Here is a 21,327-nt window from a genome sequence, read left to right as displayed (position 1 = left end):
AAGGACAAACATTCTATTAGCCCTTTTGATTATTTTTTCCTGTATCTGACCACTAGTTCCCAGTGATTTCTGTTCCTGGTCCCCTCAATCTCTCTTGCTCCTCCACGGATTCCTCGCTCTTCGTCCAATTGTGCCGTGGGATCTTTGATGTTCACCCGCACAGAGAGACAATGGGCGGGAGGGAGGCCGAAATTCAGACCTGCCAGAAACCTGGCTCACTTACCATTTTTTTTTTTAAAGTGTTTTCACCGCCGGGAAGGATGAGGTCGACTCTTGATCGATAGTCAGCTCTCTGTCCTTTTTTTTTTGGAAGCGGCCAGGAAGTCGGTCATAATGGGGGTGGAAGTGAGGCGGTAAGTGCCGGCGAGGGGCGGAGGTGGAGGCGGGATGGATTCTCCGCCGCCGTCAATCAGCAGCGGAGTGGTGGTGATGTCATTGCGCGACTGCGTCAACACGCTTTCGCCCCTTAACTTAAAGGGGAGAGAAGCAGCGACTATTTAGGGTCGGCCACTTGACCAGCAGGGAGGGTTTCGGCCGGGCCAGCGGCCAGGCACCCAAGAGAGGGGGTGCGCCAGGCTGCATGTTGGCGGCCCAGCTGAACCCGAGGGTGTAATAGCCTGGCAGACATGGAAGGCGGCCGGCAAAAAAAAAAAAAAAAATGGCGGCCGCGGCGGTGCGCCCTCGCCTTTAATGGCTGCCGTGCAGCCAGGGCTCACAGACCGAATGCAAGGTGCGCCAACAGAAAATGCTGTCGGGGGCACCGCTCGGCGGGCATTAGAATTTTGGGCCTGAACTCCGCTGGAGGTGGGCGGTGCGCGCACTGATGACGCATTTAAAGCCGCTCGGCAGTGGCGGGGCGGAAGTGGTGGCCGCCAGAATTTGGCTGGCGGCGGCCATTCGACCACAAATCGGCAGCCAGTCGACTCCGCCAACCTGGTCGCCGCATGCCGGCGGTGACGGGCCTTCTTGGGAGGCTGATTTTCGGCCCCCAGTTGCTTTAGCTTCACATCTTATCCGCAAGGGCGGATGCTGCATTGAAACGTGCTCGAGTCCAGGAGACGGGCCGGAAGTCACCATCTTCTGGCGCAGAGGTGAGAGGGTTCAACAAACGGAGCCAAGCAGCGACGGGCAGGTTGAGAAGAAATACTCATTATCGCAACAGTCTCTTGTGCTCTCAGTTACACACAAATCAAAATACCCAACTGTGCACCAGTTGCCAATAGCTCCACCGAGCATGTATCACGGTGTAAAATGTGCACAGTAAGGCGTAACTTTTATAAAAATAAATTCTTGGGATGTGGGCATCGCTGGCAAGGCCGGCATTTATTGCCCATCCCTAGTTGCCCTTGAGAAGGTGGTGGTGAGCTGCCTTCTTGAACCACTGCAGTCCATGCGGTGAAGGTGCTCCCACAGTTAGCTCTGCACGTTCAGGATTTTGACCCAGTGACGATGAAGGAAGGGCTGATATATTTCCAAGTCAGGATGGCTTGGGGGGGTGGACTTGGAGGTGATGGTGATGTCCCCATGTGCCTGCTGCCCTTGTCCAAGAATCACAGAACAAAGTTACAACATGGAAGGAGGCCATTTGGCCTGTTGAGCCCGTGCTGGCTCTCTGCACGAGCATCTCGGCTCGTCCCACTCCACCCATCCCCCCGCCCTCCCCACCCCAGCCGCTCTTTCCCCGTAGCCCCGCAAATTATTTTCCTTCACGATGGCGTGTGCTTCTCGTCGGTGCAGGTTGCGGTTTTGGGAGCAACTGTGCCACAACCCAGTGTTACCCTGAACCGATGCAAAACTGAAACACACAGAAATGAGATTCTTGACTGAAATATCCAGGGTCCTTCAACCCATGGAGCAGAGGTAGGATAATTCAAGTATATCTTAGCAAAGTCCATCCCATCACTGCGGCAAAGAGGATGATGGTCTTCACTTCTTCATCCGTCAGGTTGACGTCGCACAACCGCTGAGAGGAGAGTTGCTTCATCGTTGCTCCGAGCTCTGCATCAACGTGGAAAATAAATTCTTATCAGTCAGTGAGTAACCTTAACCAGTCTGTAACATATCTGTGGTACGGTATTTGGTCAGAGGAGAATACGATGCAACATTACAGGCATCGTGACTTTGGGCCATCGTCCCAATCTCTCTAATCTCTCCTGCCTTCCACCCTATCACAGACCTTCCCTTTTGATCCATCCTCCCCTCTCCCTTTCAGTGCTCGTTAAGAATCTGTTCTTTCCAAACACTCTCCAGTTCTGACGAAGGGTCATTGACCCGAAACGTTAACTCTGCTTCCTTTCCACAGATGCTGCCTGACCCGCTGAGATTTCCAGCATTTTCTGTTTTTATTACAGACTCCAGCATCCGCAGTACTTAGCTTCCGTATTACAGGGTCCTCTCGTGGCTCAGTGAGTTCATCCAGTGAGCATCTGAGCCATGCACACCACAATGGCCTCAGATTTGATCCCCGTCTGTGCTATGTTAACTGGTCTCCTTCTGAAAGGCACCAAGGGCACTATATGTGCTGCTCATCTGCTGCTGAAGCCCTCATTCATGCCTTTGTTAACTCTACACTTGGCTATTCCAATGCACTCCTGGCTGACCTCCCACATTCTACCCTTATGTTAACTAGAGCTGATCCAAAACTCGGCTGCCCATGTCCTAACTCGCACCAAGTCCCACTCACCCATCACCCCCTGTGCTCGCTGACCTACATTGGCTTCCAGTTAAGCAGATTTCAAAATTCTCACCCTTGTTTTCAAATCTCTCCATGGCCTCGCCCCTCCCTATCTCTGAAATCTCCTCCAGCTCCACAACCCCCCCACCCCGCCATGACATGCCTGCGCTCCTTTAATTCTGCCCTCTTGAGCATCCCTGATTATAATTACTCAACCATTAGTGGCCGTGCCTTCAGCTGCCTAGGCCTCAAGCTCTGGAACTCCCTGCCTAAACCTCTCCGCCTCTCTACCTCTCGTTCCTCCTTTAAGATGCTCCTTAAAACTTACCTCTTTGACCAAGCTGTTGGTCACCTGCACTAATTTCTACTTATGTGGCTCAGTGTCAAATTTATTTGTTTTGTCTTAAAATACTCCTGTGAACGTTTTACTACGTTAAAGGCTATGTAAATACAAGTTGTTGTTGTACATTTACTTTCAGCGCTCATGGACTAGGAAGAGGAAACAAAAAACAGCCAGGGTTCCTTGCTCCTTCTCATTGCTATCCAGCAACGCCTGCCGGCAACACAGGACAGGTGAGGACAGGGTGGGGCTCGCTGTGACGCCCCCTGTGGTTGAACAGCCTGTCATTGCCAAACTGACACACAGAAGCAAATGGGGATAGAAATTGGGCTTGGGCGGAAGCGCAAAACGCGGGTTATCGAATCGAGGGCCTGTTATCCTCCCCGCTATCTCCCTGGCTTGCAGTAGAACAGTACCAGGCGGGGCTTGATCAGCTCCGCTGGGCGGGCCACATTGTTCGTATGCGAGACTCCCAAAGCAAGCGCTCTACTCGGAACTCCTTCACGGCAAACGAGCCAAAGGTGGGCAGAGGAAACGTTTCAAGGACACCCTCAAAGCCGCCCTGATAAAGTGCAACATCCCCCACCGACACCTGGGAGTCCCTGGCCACAGACCGCCCTAAGTGGAGGAAGTGCATCCGGGAGGGCGCTGAGCACCTCGAGTCTCATCGCCGAGAGCGTGCAGAAAACAAGCGCAGGCAGCGGAAAGAGGAGCGACAAACCAGTCCCATCCACCCTTTCCCTCAACCACTGTCTGTCCCACCTGTGACAGGGACTGTGGTTCTCATATTGGACTGTTCAGCCACCTAAGGACTCATTCTAAGAGTGGAAGCAAGTCTTCCTCGATTCCGAGGGACTGCCTATGATAATAATGATCGGGCGGGGCATATGACAGACGGCCGTGCGACCTCGCCCATTTAGCGCTGCTGCCCAAGTCGAATTTCTGCCCCCAGATGGTTTCTGGCAGCTGGTACCATCGGCTGAGCAAGGCAAGGATCGAAGGACGTGCCTCGGCCAACAACTCAACCACGGCCATTGGCGGTTGGGGACACGAATAGACGACAGTTTAAACCCACTCACCGATCCGGTTGTCATGGGCATGATTGCGGCGATGTGCTTGGGAGAAACAATCTTCTTTGTCTTGAACATCACGGAAAACCATTTCTGGAACTGAGCCCGCACCTTAAGGCAAGATACAAGAAGCGGTCAGTAATCCGGTGACTGGTAAATGGAACAGGAACATTCAGAATCTCGCACTGAATCCGTGAACTTGTCTCGGCACGGTTGGACAGAAAGAACCTGCTCTTGGTATGAATTATGTGGAATGTAAATATAGTCACTGTCATATACTGCAGGTCAAATCTCCTCCGCCTGATACTTGCTGCGATGAATTACAATACAGGGAGCAGTAGCACAGTGGTTATGTCACTGGACTAGTAATCCAGTGGCCTGGACTAATGATCCAGAGACATGAGTTCAAATTCCATCACGGCAGCTGGGGAATTTAAATTCAGTTAAATAAATCTGGAATAAAAAGCTAGTCTCACTAATGATTGTCATACAAACCCATCTGGTTCACTAATGTCCTTTAGGGGAAAGGAAATCTGCTGTCCTTACCCGGTCTGGGCCTATATGTGACTCCAGACCCACAGCAATGTGGTTGACTCTTAACTGCCCCTCTGAAATGGCCCAGCATGGGCAATAAATGCCGGCCTTGCCAGTGACGCCCACATCCCATGAATGAATTCCTCTGCTTATTGCTGGTCTCCTCCGTGAGATGCCCACTTTCGAACTAAATGCTTTAGGGAGGGTTGAAGAAGCTTGTACGAAATAAGAATAAAACCCTACGTCAAATTCAATAGTGACTGTGACTTGCAAAAAGGAGGAACATTTCGTGATGTCCCAGGTTCTATTCCTGCTCTGAATTTGGTGATTTCGGAATTGGGGTGGTAACTGGCCCCAGTGACTTTGAGCTAGGGAGTGTAGGATCCTTTCCCCCCCCCAACCCTAACCAATGGTAAAAATTGGACTATGAAATATAAAAACTCAGCACTGTATTGCAGCCAGCAAAAGATGCTGAGCGGTAAGGGGTTAATTCAGACATTGCAGCTGAAAACCACAAACTCTCAAGTGTCTGGACAATCCACAATGGAACAGATTGCTATACAAATGTTTTCTGTCTGGAAAATATACAAGAACATCCACACATCCGTTTACCTTAAGGGGTTGCATTGTTAAAAGATTGTACTTTGGACCATGGCCCAGACAGGCTGGTACCAGTGTAGGCCTAGACAATGGGTCGGATGCATCAACCATTTGAATACGAATGCTACAAGAAACTATCATCAACATATGAAGTTACCTTGGGACGGTTGCATTGTCAGAAAGACCTTATCATACAGACAGACTGTAGTCAAGGTAATCATGGACAATGAGGGACAATTAGCATCAAGAGTGTTTCTGCTAGAGGCATTCACACATTTAATACTGCCATCGTCTTCACACAAGGGCAACAGGGGATCTGTTTCAAGATATTGCAAGTTGGATTTTGTAGAACGAAGAGCCACTTCGAAGAGGGAAGAGCAGTGTGTTTGGACAGTCGACAAGAAGGACGCAAGCTGGTAACTATGATCTGGGCCTACAATCGACATCAGGAAACAACCAATGAGTGGTTTGGTCATACTCTATTTGTTTGTTACAGCTCACTGGACGGGCATTAGGACCCTACGGGAGCTATTCACAGTTGCCGTACTCATTCTGGTTCATGCCGGTTTGAGACTCCATTTTGGGTTGTATAAAAGCACAGTTAAGTTAAGTTACTTTTCACCTGGCTCAGTTTGTCAGTTATTTACGCGTCCACAGCAAGTGGGTGATTGTATGTCAGTCAAATCATAGAAGGGATTTAGTCTGAGTAATTTTACATGTAACAGTCGAATCGCAGACGTGTGTAACTGTATCATATTGTGTCGATAAAAAATTACCCTAGAGTAGGGGTTTGTATTTTGGGATATAAATCGTAGGGATTTATATTGGGGAGGTAATTGTGTGTATTTTCAATAAACAAACAATTAAGGTTGAGCCAAAATCCTGTGCCGTATGTAATTTGTTCTTATCTGAAGTCAAAGAACTGTGTGTAACAGGGGACTAGTATCAGAAACCCTTACAGGAGGAGTTGGCGGGACAGGCATCAGCTAGGGCTCACATTCCTCATCCCGATCTGGTGACCCGCGCTCCCCCACCCCCCGCGACCGTCCTGCGTGTGTGGATATCGGGTGCCCCCACCCACCCTGCGTGTGTGGATATTGGGTGCCCCCACCCACCCTGCGTGTGTGGATATCGGGTGCCCCCACCCACCCTGCGTGTGTGGATATTGGGTGCCCCCACCCACCCTGCGTGTGTGGATATCGGGTGCCCCCCTCCACCCCCCGCGACCGTCCTGCGTGTGTGGATATCGGGTGCCCCCCTCCACCCCCCGCGACCGTCCTGCGTGTGTGGATATCGGGTGCCCCCACCCACCCTGCGTGTGTGGATATCGGGTGCCCCCACCCACCCTGCGTGTGTGGATATCAGGTGCCCCCACCCACCCTGCGTGTGTGGATATCGGGTGCCCCCACCCACCTTGCGTGTGTGGATATCGGGTGCCCCCACCCACCCTGCGTGTGTGGATATCGGGTGCCCCCACCCACCCTGCGTGTGTGGATATCGGGTGAGATAGGATCAGATTACCCAAGATGCTTGGAAGTGGATTTTCCTCCAGCACGGATTTTGGACAACCAGCTGCCCGATAGGCCCAGAATGAGGGCTGGGGGGCTGGGGGGCTGGGGGAGGACCCAGAGCGACAGTGGTTCAGTCCAGCTTGTTGGAGCCCAGAAGAGAAAGAAAGACTTGCATTTATATAGCGCCTTTCACGACCACCAGACGTCTCAAAGCGCTTTACAGTCAATGAAGTACTTTTTGAAGGGTCGTCACTGTTGTAATGTGGAAAACGCCAACTTGCGCACAGCAAGCTCCCACAAACAGCAATATGATAATGACCAGATAATCTGGGGTTTTTTAATGTTGATTGAGGGATAAATGTTGGCCAGGGGATAACTCCCCTGCTCTTCTTCGAAATAGTGCCACGGGATCTTTTACGTCTACCTGAGAGGGCGGACGGGGCCTTGGTTCAACGTCTCATCCGAAAAACGGCACCTCCGACAGTGCAGCACTCCCTCAGCACTGCACATGCTCAAGTCCCTGGAGTGGGAGCTGAACCCATACAACCTTCTGCACAGGGTAGGCATGGAGAAGATGTTTCCACTTATGGGGGGGGAGACAAAAACTAGGGACCATCAATATAAGATAGTCAGCAATAAATCCAATCGGGAATTCAGGAGAAACTTCTTTACCCAGAGAACGGTGAGAATGTGGAACTCGCTACCACAGGGAGTGGTTGAGGCGAATAGTATCGATGCATTTAAGCGGAAGCTGGATAAACACATGCTGGAGAAAGGAATGGAAGGTTATGTTGTCCGGGGAGATGAAGTAAGTAAAGGGAGGACGCTCGTGTGGAACATAAACAGCGGCATATACCTGTTGGGTCGAATGGCCCATTCCTGTAATCCTACGATCCTTACCTTGGGATTTAACACACAGAGGATGATGAAGATGAAGGTGCCCTGGAAACTGTTGACGATGGTGAATAAATAGGCCATCACCACGGCTTCTTCCCCAAAGTGGAACAAGCCGAGAATCCAGCTGCAGCCCAGGATAAAGACCTGCGCGATGGCTTTAAACGCCAGCATCCTGTGGCAGAGAGAGAGAGAGATGGGTGAGATACTGAACTGGCTGGGCAAACTCCGTCATGTCCAATGTGTATGCATCAACACCTTCATTTTATATAACTTTATAAACTCGTTACTGCTGTGATGACTTATTTTATGACGCCTAGAAAAGCAGAGTATTTTTAAATGATTGGAGATTGGGAAATGTTGGTGTTCAGAGGGACCTGGGTGTCATAAGAACATAAGAAATAGGAGCAGGAGTCGGCCATTTGGCCCCTCGAGCCTGCTCCGCCATTTAATAAGATCATGGCTGATCCGATCATGGACTCAGCTCCACTTCCCCGCCCGCTCCCCATAACCCGTTAATCCCTTATCGTTTAAGAAACTGTCTATCTCTGTCTTAAATTTATTCAATGTCCCAGCTTCCACACTGCTCTCTGAGACATAGAATTCCACAGATTTACAACCCTCTGAGAAGAAATTCCCCCTCATCTCAGTTTTAAAGGCGGTCCCTTTTTCTGAGACTATGTCCCCTAGTTTTAGTTTCCCCTATGAGTGGAAATATCCTCTCTGCATCCACCTTGTCGAGCCCCCTCATTATCTTAAATGTTTCGATAAGATCCTTATACACGAATCACTGAAAGTTAACATGCAGGTACAGCAAACAATTAAGAAAGTAAATGGTACGTTGGCCTTTATTACAAGAGGGTTTGAGTATAAGAGTAAAGATACCTTCTTGTAATTATATAGGGTTCTGTGAGACCACAGCTGGAATATTGTGCACAGTTTTGGTCTCCTTACCTAAGGAAGGATATACTTGCCATAGAGGGAGTGCAGAGAAGGTTCACCAGACTGATTCCTGGGATGGGGGGATTGTCCTATGAGGAGAGATTGAGTAGACTAGGCCTATATTCTCTAGAGTTTAGAAGAATGAAAGGCGATCTCATTGAAACATACAAAATTCTTACAGGGCTTGACCGGGTAGATGCAGGGAGGATGTTTCCCCCTGGCTGGGGAGTCTAGAACCAGGGGTCACAGTCTCAGAATAAGGGGTCGGCCATTTAGGACTGAGATCAGGAGAAACTTCTTCACTCAGAGGGTGGTGAATCTTTGGAATTCTCTACCCCAAAGGGCTGTGGAGGCTCAGTCTTTGTGTATATTCAAGACAGAGATCGATAGATTTTTGAATATTAGGGGGTTCAAGGGATATGGGAATGGTGCGGTAAAGTGGAGTTGAGGCAGAAGATCAGCCATGAGGCAGAGCAAGCTCGAGGGGCCGAATGGCCTACTCCTGCTCCTAATTATTATGTTCTTATATTCTATTCCCCCTGATTTGCCCCTGTACTCCCGACTCCTGTTGCGGGTCAGTTTCATGGGCGTTGAGCCTGGACAAGCAATGGGATTACTAACTCCCATTGGACATATTCCTCAATCACATGACCTCTGGCCAGGTACCATCTGGTCACATGACACCTTGAGTCGAGTTAATTAATTAATTGCACTTACTCATAAAATAATGAAGGGATTAAAAATTAACACTGTCAATAATTTAAACTCTTGACGCAATTAAATTAAATTAAATGTTCTCTTTAGTTATCGGCACCAAAGGATCAGTCAATCAAGTCTAACATTCAGTAGGTTGTGGTGGGTTCAAGTGTCGCTTCATTGTTTTGACCTAGCTGACTCCAGCTGGATCAGCAGTAAGAATGCTCCTTTAGGTCCGAGTGCTGGGGTCTCTCTGCCTAACTCGCACCAAGTCCCGTTCACCCATCACCCCCTGTGCTCACTGCATTGAGTTAAGCAACTCCTCGATTCAAAAATTCTCATCCTTGTTTACAAATCCCTCCATGGCCCTCACCCCTCCCTAACTCTGTAATCTCCTCCAGCCCCACAACCCCCCTGAGATGTCTGCGTTCCTCTAATTCTGCCCTCCTGAGCATCCCTGATTATAATCGCTCAACCATCGGTGGTCGTGCCTTCTGTTGCCTGGGCCCCAAGCTCTGGAACTCCCTCCCTAAACCTCTCCGCCTCACTTTCCTCCTTTAAGACGCTCCTTAAAATCTGCCTCTTTGACCAAGCTTTTAGTCACTTGTCTCACTATCACCTTATGTGGCTCGATGTCAAATGTTGTCTGATGACGTTCCTGTGAAGCGCCTTGGGACATTTTACTATGTTAAAGGCACTATATAAAGGCCAGTTGTTGTTGCATCACTCATGGTACTCAGTTGCCCCTCCCTATATCGCCCTCTGCTGGACTCCCTCGTCTCAGCGGTCTTTGGTTCAGGAGCAGTAAAAGCAGCCAGCGTTCCCACTCCTGCTGACTACCTGGCGATCCCTGCTGGAAGGGCGTGCGTCGGACTGGGCTGGGGGATAATGCCTCCCACAGTCGAATATCCCGCCTCTGCTCACAGTCCAGGCTCGCACCATGAAGAACGGCCACCTTGGTGAGGCACCCAGTACTGAGCACCACAGAATTATACCCCGGCAAGGAATCGATTCCTTCAGCGGAGCTGGGGGGAGGCGGTCATTAAAAAAATCCTTCCGAACGAAAAGTCCGGCGCTCTTGGCGGGGCTCACCTTGTGTTGTGGAGTTTTGACACCGCAACGTTACGCTTGGCAACTTCTTTCTTCAAAGAGCAGAGCGTCACGAGGAATAGGAATGTGTTGATCTGTTGAAGGAAATGGGATACATTTGAGGAAAGCAGCACTCCCAACAGGGCACTGGAGGTGGAGAGAGAGACAGAGAGAGCTACAGTGCGATAAGACAGATTCCCCGGCCCACAGTGCCCGACGCCTGATGCCAGCTGTGATCGGGGCAGCCCAACTTCGCAAAGAGGGCCTCAAACAAGCCTGAGCCAAATTCGCAAAATTTGGAATATTTCCAAGTTTGCTGACGACATAAAACTAGGTGGGATTGTGAGTTGTGACGGGGATGCAAAGATGCTGCAAGGAGATTTAGATAGGTTGAGTGAGTGGGCAAACACATGGCAGATGCAGTATAATGTGGATAAATGTTAAGTTATCCACTTTGATGGGAAAAACATAAGGACAAAGTATAATTTAAATGGTAATGGCTTGGGAAGTGTCGATGTACAGGGGGACCTGGGTGTCCTTGTACTCCAGTCATTGAAAGCAAACACGCAGATGCAGCAAGCAGTTAGGAAGGTAAATGGTATATTGGCCTTCATTGCAAGAGGATTTGAGTACAGGAGCAAGGATGTCTTACTGCAGTTATACAGGGCCTTGGGGAGACCGCACCTGGAGTATTGTGAGCAGTTTTGGTCTCCTTACCTAAGAAAGGATATACTTGCCAAAGAGGGAGTGCAGCGAAGGTTCACCAGACTGATTCCTGGGACGGCAGGACTGTCGTATGAGGAGAGATTGGGTCGACTAGGCCTGTATTCACTCGAGTTTAGACGAATAAGAGGTGAAGGTATCGCAAAGTCTCTGTTTAAAGAATGGACTCAGTCGAGAATATTTCGTGGACTTTATGGGATTTTTCTGAGGGTATTTTTCCCTGTGATGGGATCACCCCGTGCAAAGAGACCGCAATGGCAGTTGGCCGTGACAGAAGGACTGTCAGTCACCCAGAATGTACAGGTTCGCCCACCAGTCCTAGCGAAAGGAAGGGGGCCATATGCAAAAGCACTTCTCATCTCCATCTCAGAAGAGAAGCAGAACAATGAACCCACTCGCCTGGCCAGCCAAAGAGGAGCCAGTTTTTTCCCAACACAAAGACCGAGATATGTCCCAGACTCAGGGCCATTAGTCCAATACACATGGGCCTGATGGCCCATCACTGACTAAGCACCAGAGTGCTGAGAAACAAAAGGGGTTTAAAGATTGGCGGGAAAGATAGAGGGAGCAAGACTCTTATAAAGATAGACTCTTTTCCGCCATTTCGCTAACCCCTTCTCCCTCTCCCTCTCGACAAAACAAGAAGTACCAGAGGAGGAAGCCGCAGTTCCACAGAAGAAGCCGCTGAGACAGAGAACCACATACCGCTCACAGGGATAGACTGGATGCGAGAAGGATGTTTCCCCTGGCTGGGAAGTCTAGAACAAGGGGTCACAGTCTCAGGATACAGGGTAGGAAATTTAGGACTGAGATGAGGAGAAATGTTTTCACTCAGAGGGTGGTGAACCTGTGGAATTCTCTATCCCAGAAGGCTGTGGAGGCCAAGTCATTGAATATATTTAAGAGGGAGATAGATAGATTTCAAGACACAAACAATATCAAGGGGTATGGGGAAAAAGCGGGAATATGGTGTTGAGATAGAGGATCAGCCATCATCATATTGAATGGTGGTGCTGACTCAAGGGGCCGAATGGCCTACTACTGCTCCTATTTTCTATGTTTCTATGTTTCAAACAAGCCTGAGGCTAAAAGCCTAGCGCATGTTTCAGTTGTAGGCCCCGAACGCCTGTTTTTCTGCCTTTACCAATATGGCGGACGACTCACTTCTGGCGCAAAATGAGCGCGCTCCGTCTGCCATATTGGATGCTCAGGCACCTGTTTTGCGTCTGAAGTACGGGAGTGCCTCCTTCAAATTCTGAGGCCGCAGTTTCATCCCTCCCACCTCTTCTCTTCGACAGCTCTCATCATACAGCATCGACATCTGTTGACATTCATGGTCTCTCTGTTTCCTCTGATCTCAACCGGAACTTCCATACATCCTCTATTACAGCTTATGGTCTACAGGGCAGTAGTGATACCCGCCCTCCTATATGGTCGTGAGCGTACCGGTGGAAACCACATGCTCCGTCTCCAGGGACACCCTGGCGCGAACGTAACCGTGGAACAGAGGCAGGCAGTCGTGCTGAACGACCGCCCGCTGCCTGTGGACCAGTTTATGGCCACCTTGGCCAGACTCTGGAGCAGTGAAGCATGGTTGCAACTTTCACCTTGCATCTCAGAGACGTGGACCATATACAGTAGACACCTCAAAGCGCTGGAGAAGTACCACTAGTGCTGCCTCCGCAAGATCCTGCAAATCCCCTGGGAGGATAGATGCACCAACGTCAGTGTTCTCGCTCAGGCCAACATCCCCAGCATCGAAGCACTGACCACGCTCGACTAGCTCCGTTAGGCGGGCCACATCGTCCGCATGCCCGACACAAGCCTCCCAAAGCAAGCGCTCGACTCGGATCTCCTACACGGCAAGTGAGCTCCATGTGGACAGAGGAAACATTTCAAGGGCACCCTCAAAGCCTCCTTGATAAAGTGCAACATCCCCACCGACACCTGGGAGTCCCTGGCCAAAGACCGCCCAAAGTGGAGGAAGTGTATCCGGGAGGGCGCTGAGCACCTCGAGTCTCGTCGCCAAGAGCATGCAGAAATCAAGCGCAGGCAGCGGAAGGAGCGTGCGGCAAACCAGACTCCTCACCCACCCTTTCCTTCAACCACTGTCTGCCCCACCTGTGACAGAGACTGTAATTCCCGTATTGGACTGTACAGTCACCTGAGAACTCATTTTTAGAGTGGAAGCAAGTCTTCCTCAATGTCGAGGGACTGTCCACGATGATGATGATGATGACAAGTGTTCCAGGTGAAACAGCGATTTACTTATACTACTTTCAAGTTAGTATTCTGTATTTATTCGCTGCTCACGATGTGGTCTCCTCTACATTGGGGAGACCAAGTGTAGATTGGGTGACCGCTTTGCGGAGCACCTCCGTTCAGTCCAGAAGTGTGACCCTGAGCTTCCGGTCGCCTGTCACTTTAATTCTTCACTGCATTCCCACTCTGACCTCTCCATCCTCGGCCTCCTGCACTGTTCCAATGAAGTTCAACACAAAGCTCGAGGAACAGCACCTCATCTTTCGTTCAGGCACTTTACAGCCTTCTGGCCTCAACATCGAGTCTAACAATTTCAATGCGTAGCCGCTGCCAATCGTTGGCTCCCCCCCACCGCCACCCCTCCCCCCTCCCCCCTCAGAGCTTCATTCTTTCTTTTTTCTCCTTAACTCTAATGGTCGCTGGTCATTATCCCGCCAGTCACACCCTATCTCGACTAATGTTTTTCTAACTCCTGGCTATACCATTTGAATTTGGGCCATCGTCCCTTTTGACTCTCTAATCTCTCCTGTCTTCCACCCTATCACCGACCTTCCCTTTTGTTCTTTCCTCCCCTCCCCCCTTTCAATGCTCCTGAAGAATCTGCTCTTTCCAAACACTCACCAGTTCTGACGTTTCATCGGCCTGAAACGTTAACTCTGTGACCAAAAGCTTGGTCAAAGAGGTAGGTTTTAAGGGGCATATTAAAGGAGAAATGAGAGGTAGAGAGACGGAGAGGTTTAGAGAGGGAGTTCCAGAGCATCGTGACCGGGCAGCTGAAGGCACCAATGGTGGAGTGATGAAAATCGGGGTTGGACAAAAGAGGCCCGATTTGAAGAAACGCAGAGTTTTCGGAGGGTTGTAGAGCTGGAGGAGGTTACAGAGATAGGCAGACCTTGGAGCGGTTTGAAAAGACGGATGAGAATTTTACAACAGAGATGTTGCCGGACCGAGAGCCAATGTGGGTCAGCGAGCACAGTGGGTGATGGGTGAACGGGACTTGGTGCGAGTTAGGATACGGCCTGCTGAGTTTTGGATGGGCTCAAGTCTATGGAGGGTGCCAGGCGGGAGGCCGACCGTGAGAGCACTGGAATAGTTGAGTCTGGAAGTCAACATCATCATAGGCAGCCCCTTGAAATCGAGACTTGCTTCTACTCTAAAAGGGAGTTCTTAGGTGACTGTACAGGCCAATACGGATATTACAGACTCTGTCACAGGTGGGACAGACAGTCGTTGGAGAAAAGGGTGGGTGGGACCGGTTTGCTGCACGCTCCTTCCATTGCCTGCCTTGTTTTCTGCATGCTCTCAGCAAACAGATTCGAGGTGCTCAGTGCACTCCCGGATGCACCTCCTCCACTTAGGGTGGTCTTTGGCCAGGGTTTCCCAGGTGACGGTGGGGATGCTTCATTTTATCAGGGAGGTTTTGAGGGTGTCCTTGAAGCATTTCCTCTGCCCAGCTGGGGCTCACTTGCTTTGGGAGTCTTGTGTCTAGAATGCGGACAATGTGGCCCGCCCAGCGGAGCTGGTCGAGTGTGGTCAGTACTTCGATGCTGGGGATGTTGGCCTGATCGGGGACGCTAACGTTGGTGCGTCTGTCCTCCCAGGGGATTTGCAGGTTCTTGCGGAGACATCGTCGGTGGCATTTCTCTGTATGGCTCAGAGACGTGGGCCATATACAGTATACACCTCAAATCGCTGGAAGTGTGGAGGTAATAAAGGCATGATGAGGGTTTCAACAGTAGATGGGCTGAGGCAGGGGCCATGGAGGAGCAATTTACTCTTCTGCCTGTTTGAATCAGAATCACAAATTAAAATGAACTGCACCACAATCTGAAGATGGACAATAAAACTTACCCCGATTATCACACACACAGGTGCCAGGAAGCTCCAGATGAATTTCCGACGCGTTTGTAGCCAGCAACTGGAATTTAACAATAGAGAAGTTGAGATTAGCATTTAGGAAGCATTAAGCATTCAGCAAATGCAGCATTGTGATCAAAATGTAGTTAATCAGCTAACCATCGTGCAAATGAAATAGGCTCGAGTGGAGCAAAAACGGCAGCACAGACTGGCTGGGCCAAATGGCATGTTTCTATGCAGTACATTCTATATCGAGAGCCATTTTCAGTGCGTGGTGTGCGCGGAGTGCTTTCAGCGAAGCGAGTGACAGGGAACACTACAACCTGGCTCATCGTGCCCGGGATCAATCGGTGCTCCTGGTGGGTGACCAGTGACGGCTGCAGCGGTGTAGAAATCGGGCCCGACATGCATAGGTAAAGATCATCATCATCACCGTAGACGATCCCTCGAACGAGGATGACTTGCTTCCACATGAGTTCACAGATGTTTCAATGAAGGACCCGATGTTCCGGTCCTGAACTCCAATTGAGGGGGTGGAAGATACCTGTGGGTGGATTTTTTTAACGTGGGGTGGCCGTTGCACACCAGCCACCACACGGGCTCGACAGAGCTAGGCCTTGGTCCAGTGGCAAGGGTTAACCAGGACGACTGGAGACCAGCTCTGCTGCACGGACCTAGTGCGCGCACATATCGCACAGTGTGGGCTGGGCCCGTGCTGCCCCTGGGCCCTCGCCTCTTCTGGGCCCCGTACCCTCATTTGCCGCACCTCCGCCACGATCTCTCGTCGCTCCTCCGCCATGATCTTTCGCCGCAGCTCTGCCCACGATCTATGTAAAGAAGGACCCTTTTAGCTCCGGGCGGGTGTCCTTGCTGCCCGCTCAGGAGAGCAGGTTAAAATTGCAGATGTTGCGATCGTGGTGGCTTTCGGACAGGTTAGAGCCAGGGGTGATTTTAACCGCCCGCCCGCCAGGTTTCTGCTGAGCCCCCTCGAGCAATAAGAATTCCAAGCCTCAAGATCATGTGTCAGATAATAAGCTTCTCCTCGAGTCCTGGCCAAGCCGGAACGTGGTTAGTGATCGTGTCAATGGTAAGTGAACAATGTGTATTGTAAGGCTGGAATAACAGGACACATTACTTACTGCCTGGATGACCCATAGCCATCGTGATAGACTGCAGCAGATATGACCACGATTACTGCAGGGACCCCGTAGCCAAAGGAGTACATGTACTTCTCAATTTTCCCTGAGTGGGGAACCCTCAATTGCCTGATGTTTCTGACCATGAGGAAGAGCTGGACTCCTTCCAGAAACATCCAGACAAACGCTGCCAGGAAGAAGTAGTGTAAAAACCCTGCCACAATCCCGCACACAACCTGAAACAACAAGAAACAGCATGAGAGCCTTTCACAGCCCACTTAATCTTATCTTTTCAATGATACACTTTTCGATCAAGAAAGATCTGTCTGTACATAGGGACAGGAAGAGGCCATTCAGCCCCTTGAGCCTGTTAACATAAGAAATAGGAGCAGGAGTCGGCCATTTGGCCCCTCAAGCCTGTTCCGCCATTTAATAAGATCATGGCTGATCTGTACCTCAAGTACATTTACCTGCCTTTGCTCCATATCTCTTGATACCCTTCCCTAACAAAAATCTATCGACCTCAGTCCTGAAAATTTCAACTGACCTCCAGTATCCACAGCCCTTTGAGGGAAAAAGTTTGCGAATTCCAGAACTCTTTGTATGAAGAAGTGTTTCCTGACTTCACTCCTGAACGGCCGACACGAACTTTAAGATTGTACTCGCTTGTTCTGGATTTCCCCCCCACCAGAGGAAATGCTTTGCTGTATTTACCGGAAAATCGTTCTATCATTTTAAAGAACTTGATTAGATTCCCCTCCCCCCACCCCCCCAAGCTTCTAAACTCAAGGGAATACAAGCCAAGTTTATACAACCTGTCTGTGATATATTCGTACAACATCACTAAGAAGCACACTGCACACAAGATGGCTCTTAACGGAAACTGTCATCATGTGACTTTGACACGTGACCTTTTTATTGTAGTTACATCAATAGTTGCAGTACATCAGTAGTCTGCTAGGTGGAGCAGTTGTCCACTCGGGGGAGCTCCAATACACTGTCCTCATCCTTTAAGCCAACGTAGCTCAGTGGGTAGCACACGCACCTTTGAAGGTTGTGGGTTCACTCCAGGGACTTGAGCACATAAATCTAGGCTGGCACTTCAGTGCAGTGCTGAGGGAGCGCCGCACTGTCAGAGGTGCCGTCTTTCAGATGAAATGTTAAACCCAGTCTGCCGTCTCAGGTGAGTGTAAAAGATCCCATGCCTGGCGCAGGAAGTCCTTCCCCGAAACGGGGTGGGGCACTGGGGAATTTCTCACCCCCCAACGAATCCGTTCATTAAAGAGGCGGGAAGCAACAAATCGGAACAAAGGCCCAGAGACATCTACACACAGACGCCCATCTCCCAATGAAATAAAAGGCAGCGGCTCAGACTGAGAACACACCAAAGGCGGGCTACGCACACAGATATAAACGCTCTTGCGCACTTTGGGGGTCATTTTAACCCAACGCGCCCGGCAGGAAACTGAACCGATCAATGGAACACCGGCCAACATGGACATTAATGGAGAGTAAAGAATGGCAGGGGGGGGGGGGGCAATACAAGCGACACACCCGCCCTGTGAGTTCCCCGATGGGTGGGCTCGGTTAAAATCCGCCCCCACCCCCCTTTTATGTTTCCCTTATTCTTCTTAATTAACAATTTTATATCATTTACTTCAGTTTGGATCATAGAATCATAGACTGGTTACAGCACAGAAGGAGGCCATTCGGCCCATCGAGCCCGTGCCGGCTCTCTGCAAGAGCACCTCAGCTCATCCCACTCCCGCGCCCTTTCCCCGTAGTCCTGCAATTTATTTTCCTTTAGGTACTTATCCAACTCCCTTTTGAAAGCCACGATTGAGTCTGCCTCCACCACCCTCTCAGGCCGTGCATTCCAGATCCTAACCACTCGCTGCGTAACTAAATTTTTGCTCATGTCGCCTTTGATTCTTCTGCCAATCACCTTAAATCTGTGCCCTATGGTTCCCGACCCTTCCGCCAATGGGAACAGTTTCTCTCTATCTACTCTGTCCAGATCCCTCATGATTTTGAACACCTCAATCAAATCTCCTCTCACCCTTCTCTGCTCCAAGGAGAACAGCCCCAGCTTCTCCAGTCTGTCCACGTAACTGAAGTCCCTCACCCCTGGAACCATTCTTGTAAATCTTTTACCCTCTCTAAGACCTTCACATCCTTCCTAAAGTGCAGTAACCAGAATAGGACACAATACTCCAGTTGAGGCTGAACCTGTCTTTTATAAAGATTCATTCACAACCTTGCTTTTGTTCTCTATGGGCTTAATTTTTGGCACTGTCCCTTTTGCGGCGTTATCCATGGCGGGTCGGTAATTATGGCGCCCGAGAAATGTTTGTGCCTCAGTCAGCAAAATTCACCAGCTGGGCCTTGAGTGTGGCGCGGAGTGCTAAGGGAGGCTTAGCACACCTCTTTCGGGCACTAGGCCGGCTGAGCAACTGACAATCCGCTGCTAAAGTGCTGGCCTCGGAGCGCCTGAAGAGAGGCTTCCGTGGCAAAAAGAAAATGGCAGCTGAAAACACAACATTCCCAATACCGTCAACAGCCCACAATGAGCCACATCGCAAAAATAAAGCTGAACAAAACAATCAAACTTGCCTCATTCACCAATCCCGTCACTTGCCACCGCCGGGAGCGGTCCCACCACGGCGCGATTTGGGGGCGCTATCGGGTCAGCGCACAAGTTTCACCGCACAGCCAAAACCGGTGGCGGTGCACGCCGGCTCGACGCTCCCGGGCGGTGCTGCTCTGCGTCCCGGCAAAACCGGCAACTAATTTGCCGGCGAGGCGCTGGGAGCTGGCCGCCTGCCCGGAAAACTTTCCCTCCGCCATTGCCTCCCCTCCGGGGCGCGAGCAGAGGCGGCGACATAATGAAAATCCAGCCCCGAGCCTCGCGTTCTGAAGGCCCAGGATCCCGTCTGCTTTTTCAACACTGCAGAGCGTGACCCCCAGGTTGACCTGCCTCTCGGGTGTTGCTGGCTGTGGAGAGGTCCCTTACCCGGTTTCCGGTCCTGTTGATCCCCACGATGAACAGCAGCTCCGCCAGGAAGAGACTCGCGCATAGCTGCGTGTGGGTGGCAGTTATGGCACTTTTTAAATTCTTCCAAAAGACAAAGATCCCGATAGTAACGGCGAGGCACACCAGTGATACGGGGATCCCGATGAACGTAATTATCATCAGAGCACGAGGCTCGACCTACAAGGGAGTAAGAAAAACACATTCAATGTCTCCGGCTCCGAGTCATTCTTATCAACCATGGCGGCTTCTGTCTGAGCTGCTGCTGTTAAACATTCTGCGACTTAACTGATGTGGACTCATACAGAAGGCCATTCAGCCCACTGAGCTTGTGCCGGCTCTTTGAAAGAGCTATCCTATTAGTCCTGCTCCCCACTCTTTCAACAACAACAACAACTTGTATTTCTATAGCGCCTCTAACGTAGTGAAATGTCCCAAGGCACTTCACAGGAGTGTTATGCGATAAACATTTGACGCAGAGCCACATAAGTAGAAATTAGTGCAGGTGACTTGGTCAAAGAGGTAGGTTTTAAGGAGCGTCTTGAAGGAGGAAAGAGAGATAGAGAGGCGGGGAGGTTTAGGGAGGGAGTTCCAGAGCTTGGGGCCCAGGCAACAGAAGGCACGGCCACCGATGGTTGAGCGATTATAATCAGGGATGCTCAAGAGGGCAGAATTAGAGGAGTGCAGACATCTCGGGGGGTTGTGGGGCTGGAGGAGATTACAGAGATAGGGAGGGCCGAGGCCACGAAGGGATTTGAAAATAAGGATAAGAATTTTTTAATCGAGGTGTTGCTTAACTGGAAGCCAATGTAGGTCAGCGAGCACAGGCGTGATGGGTGAGCGGGACTTGGTGCGAGTTAGGACACGGGCTGCCGGGTTTTGGATCACCTCTAATTGACGTAGGGTAGAATGTGGGAGGCCAGCCAGGAGAGGATTGGAATAGCAAAATCTCAAGGTAACAAAGGCAGGGATGAGGGTTTCAGCAGCGGATGAACTGAGGCAAGGATGTAGATAGACGATGTTACGGAGGCGGAAATAGGCGGTCTTAGTTATGCTGTGGATATGTGGTCGAAAGCTCATTTCAGGGTCAAATATGACACCAAGGTTGCGAACAGTCTGGTTCAGCCTCAGACAGAAGTTGGGGAGGGGGATGGAATCAATGGCTGGGCAACAGAATTTGTGGTGGGGACCGAAAACAATGGCTTCTGTCTTCCCAATATTCAATTGGAGAAAATTTCAGCTGATCCAGAACTGGATGTCGGACAAGCAGTGTGACCATTTAGAGACCGTGGAGGGGAGGAGGGAAGTGGCAGTAAGGTAGAGCTGGGTGTCGTCAGCGTGCATGGGGAAACTGACACTGCATTTTCTTTCTTCCTTCAAGAGGATCCTTAAAACCTACCTTTTTGACCAAGCTTTTAGTCACCTGCACTCATTTCTACTTATGCGGCTCGGTGTCAAATTTTTAACGCATAACACTCCTTGGGACGTTTCACTACGTTAAAGGCGCTATATAAATACAAGTCGTTGTTGCCCTCACTTTGGCTCAGTGGTAGCAGTGCCACCCCTCAGTCAGAAGCTGCGGGGGTTTGAACACCACGCCTGACAGTCGCGGAGAAGGGAGACGGGGACCCGGCACAGAATTCTGGGTTGACGTCCAGCGGGAAAGTTGAATCCAGCAACGATGTCTCCGTAAGATCCTACAAATCCCCTGGGAGGACAGACGCACCAACATTAGCGTCCTCGTCCAGGCCAACATCCCCAGCATCGAAGCACTGACCACACTCGACCAGCTCCGCTGGGCAGGCCACATTGTTCGCATGCCAGACACGAGACTCCCAAAGCAAGCGCTCTACTCGGAACCCCGTCATGGCAAACGAGCCAAAGGTGGGCAGAGGAAACGTTACAAGGACACCCTCAAAGCCTCCCTGATAAAGTGCGACATCCCCCACTGACACTTGGGGCTCCTTG

General features: G+C 50.5%; 1 protein-coding gene across 1 annotated transcript in view; it reads right to left on the bottom strand.

Annotated features, from left to right (window-relative positions):
- Positions 1–774: 774 nt before the first annotated feature.
- The window catches only part of LOC139237762 (adhesion G protein-coupled receptor E3-like), a 121,248-nt gene continuing 100,695 nt past the window's right edge, over positions 775–21,327 (bottom strand). Inside the window, exons 14-20 of the mRNA XM_070866948.1 lie at positions 19,342–19,539; positions 16,332–16,564; positions 15,187–15,253; positions 10,354–10,445; positions 7,630–7,798; positions 4,094–4,195; positions 775–1,080 (exon numbers count right to left, since the gene is read on the bottom strand). Of these exons, the coding sequence (XP_070723049.1) occupies positions 775–1,080; positions 4,094–4,195; positions 7,630–7,798; positions 10,354–10,445; positions 15,187–15,253; positions 16,332–16,564; positions 19,342–19,539 (1,167 nt within the window). The remainder of the gene's footprint in view (positions 1,081–4,093; positions 4,196–7,629; positions 7,799–10,353; positions 10,446–15,186; positions 15,254–16,331; positions 16,565–19,341; positions 19,540–21,327) is intronic.

This window comes from Pristiophorus japonicus, chromosome 24 (assembly GCF_044704955.1).
Source record: "Pristiophorus japonicus isolate sPriJap1 chromosome 24, sPriJap1.hap1, whole genome shotgun sequence".
NCBI lineage: Eukaryota > Metazoa > Chordata > Chondrichthyes > Pristiophoridae > Pristiophorus > Pristiophorus japonicus.
Note: the sequence above shows the minus strand (reverse complement) of the source record. Positions and strands in the feature narration are given on the sequence as shown.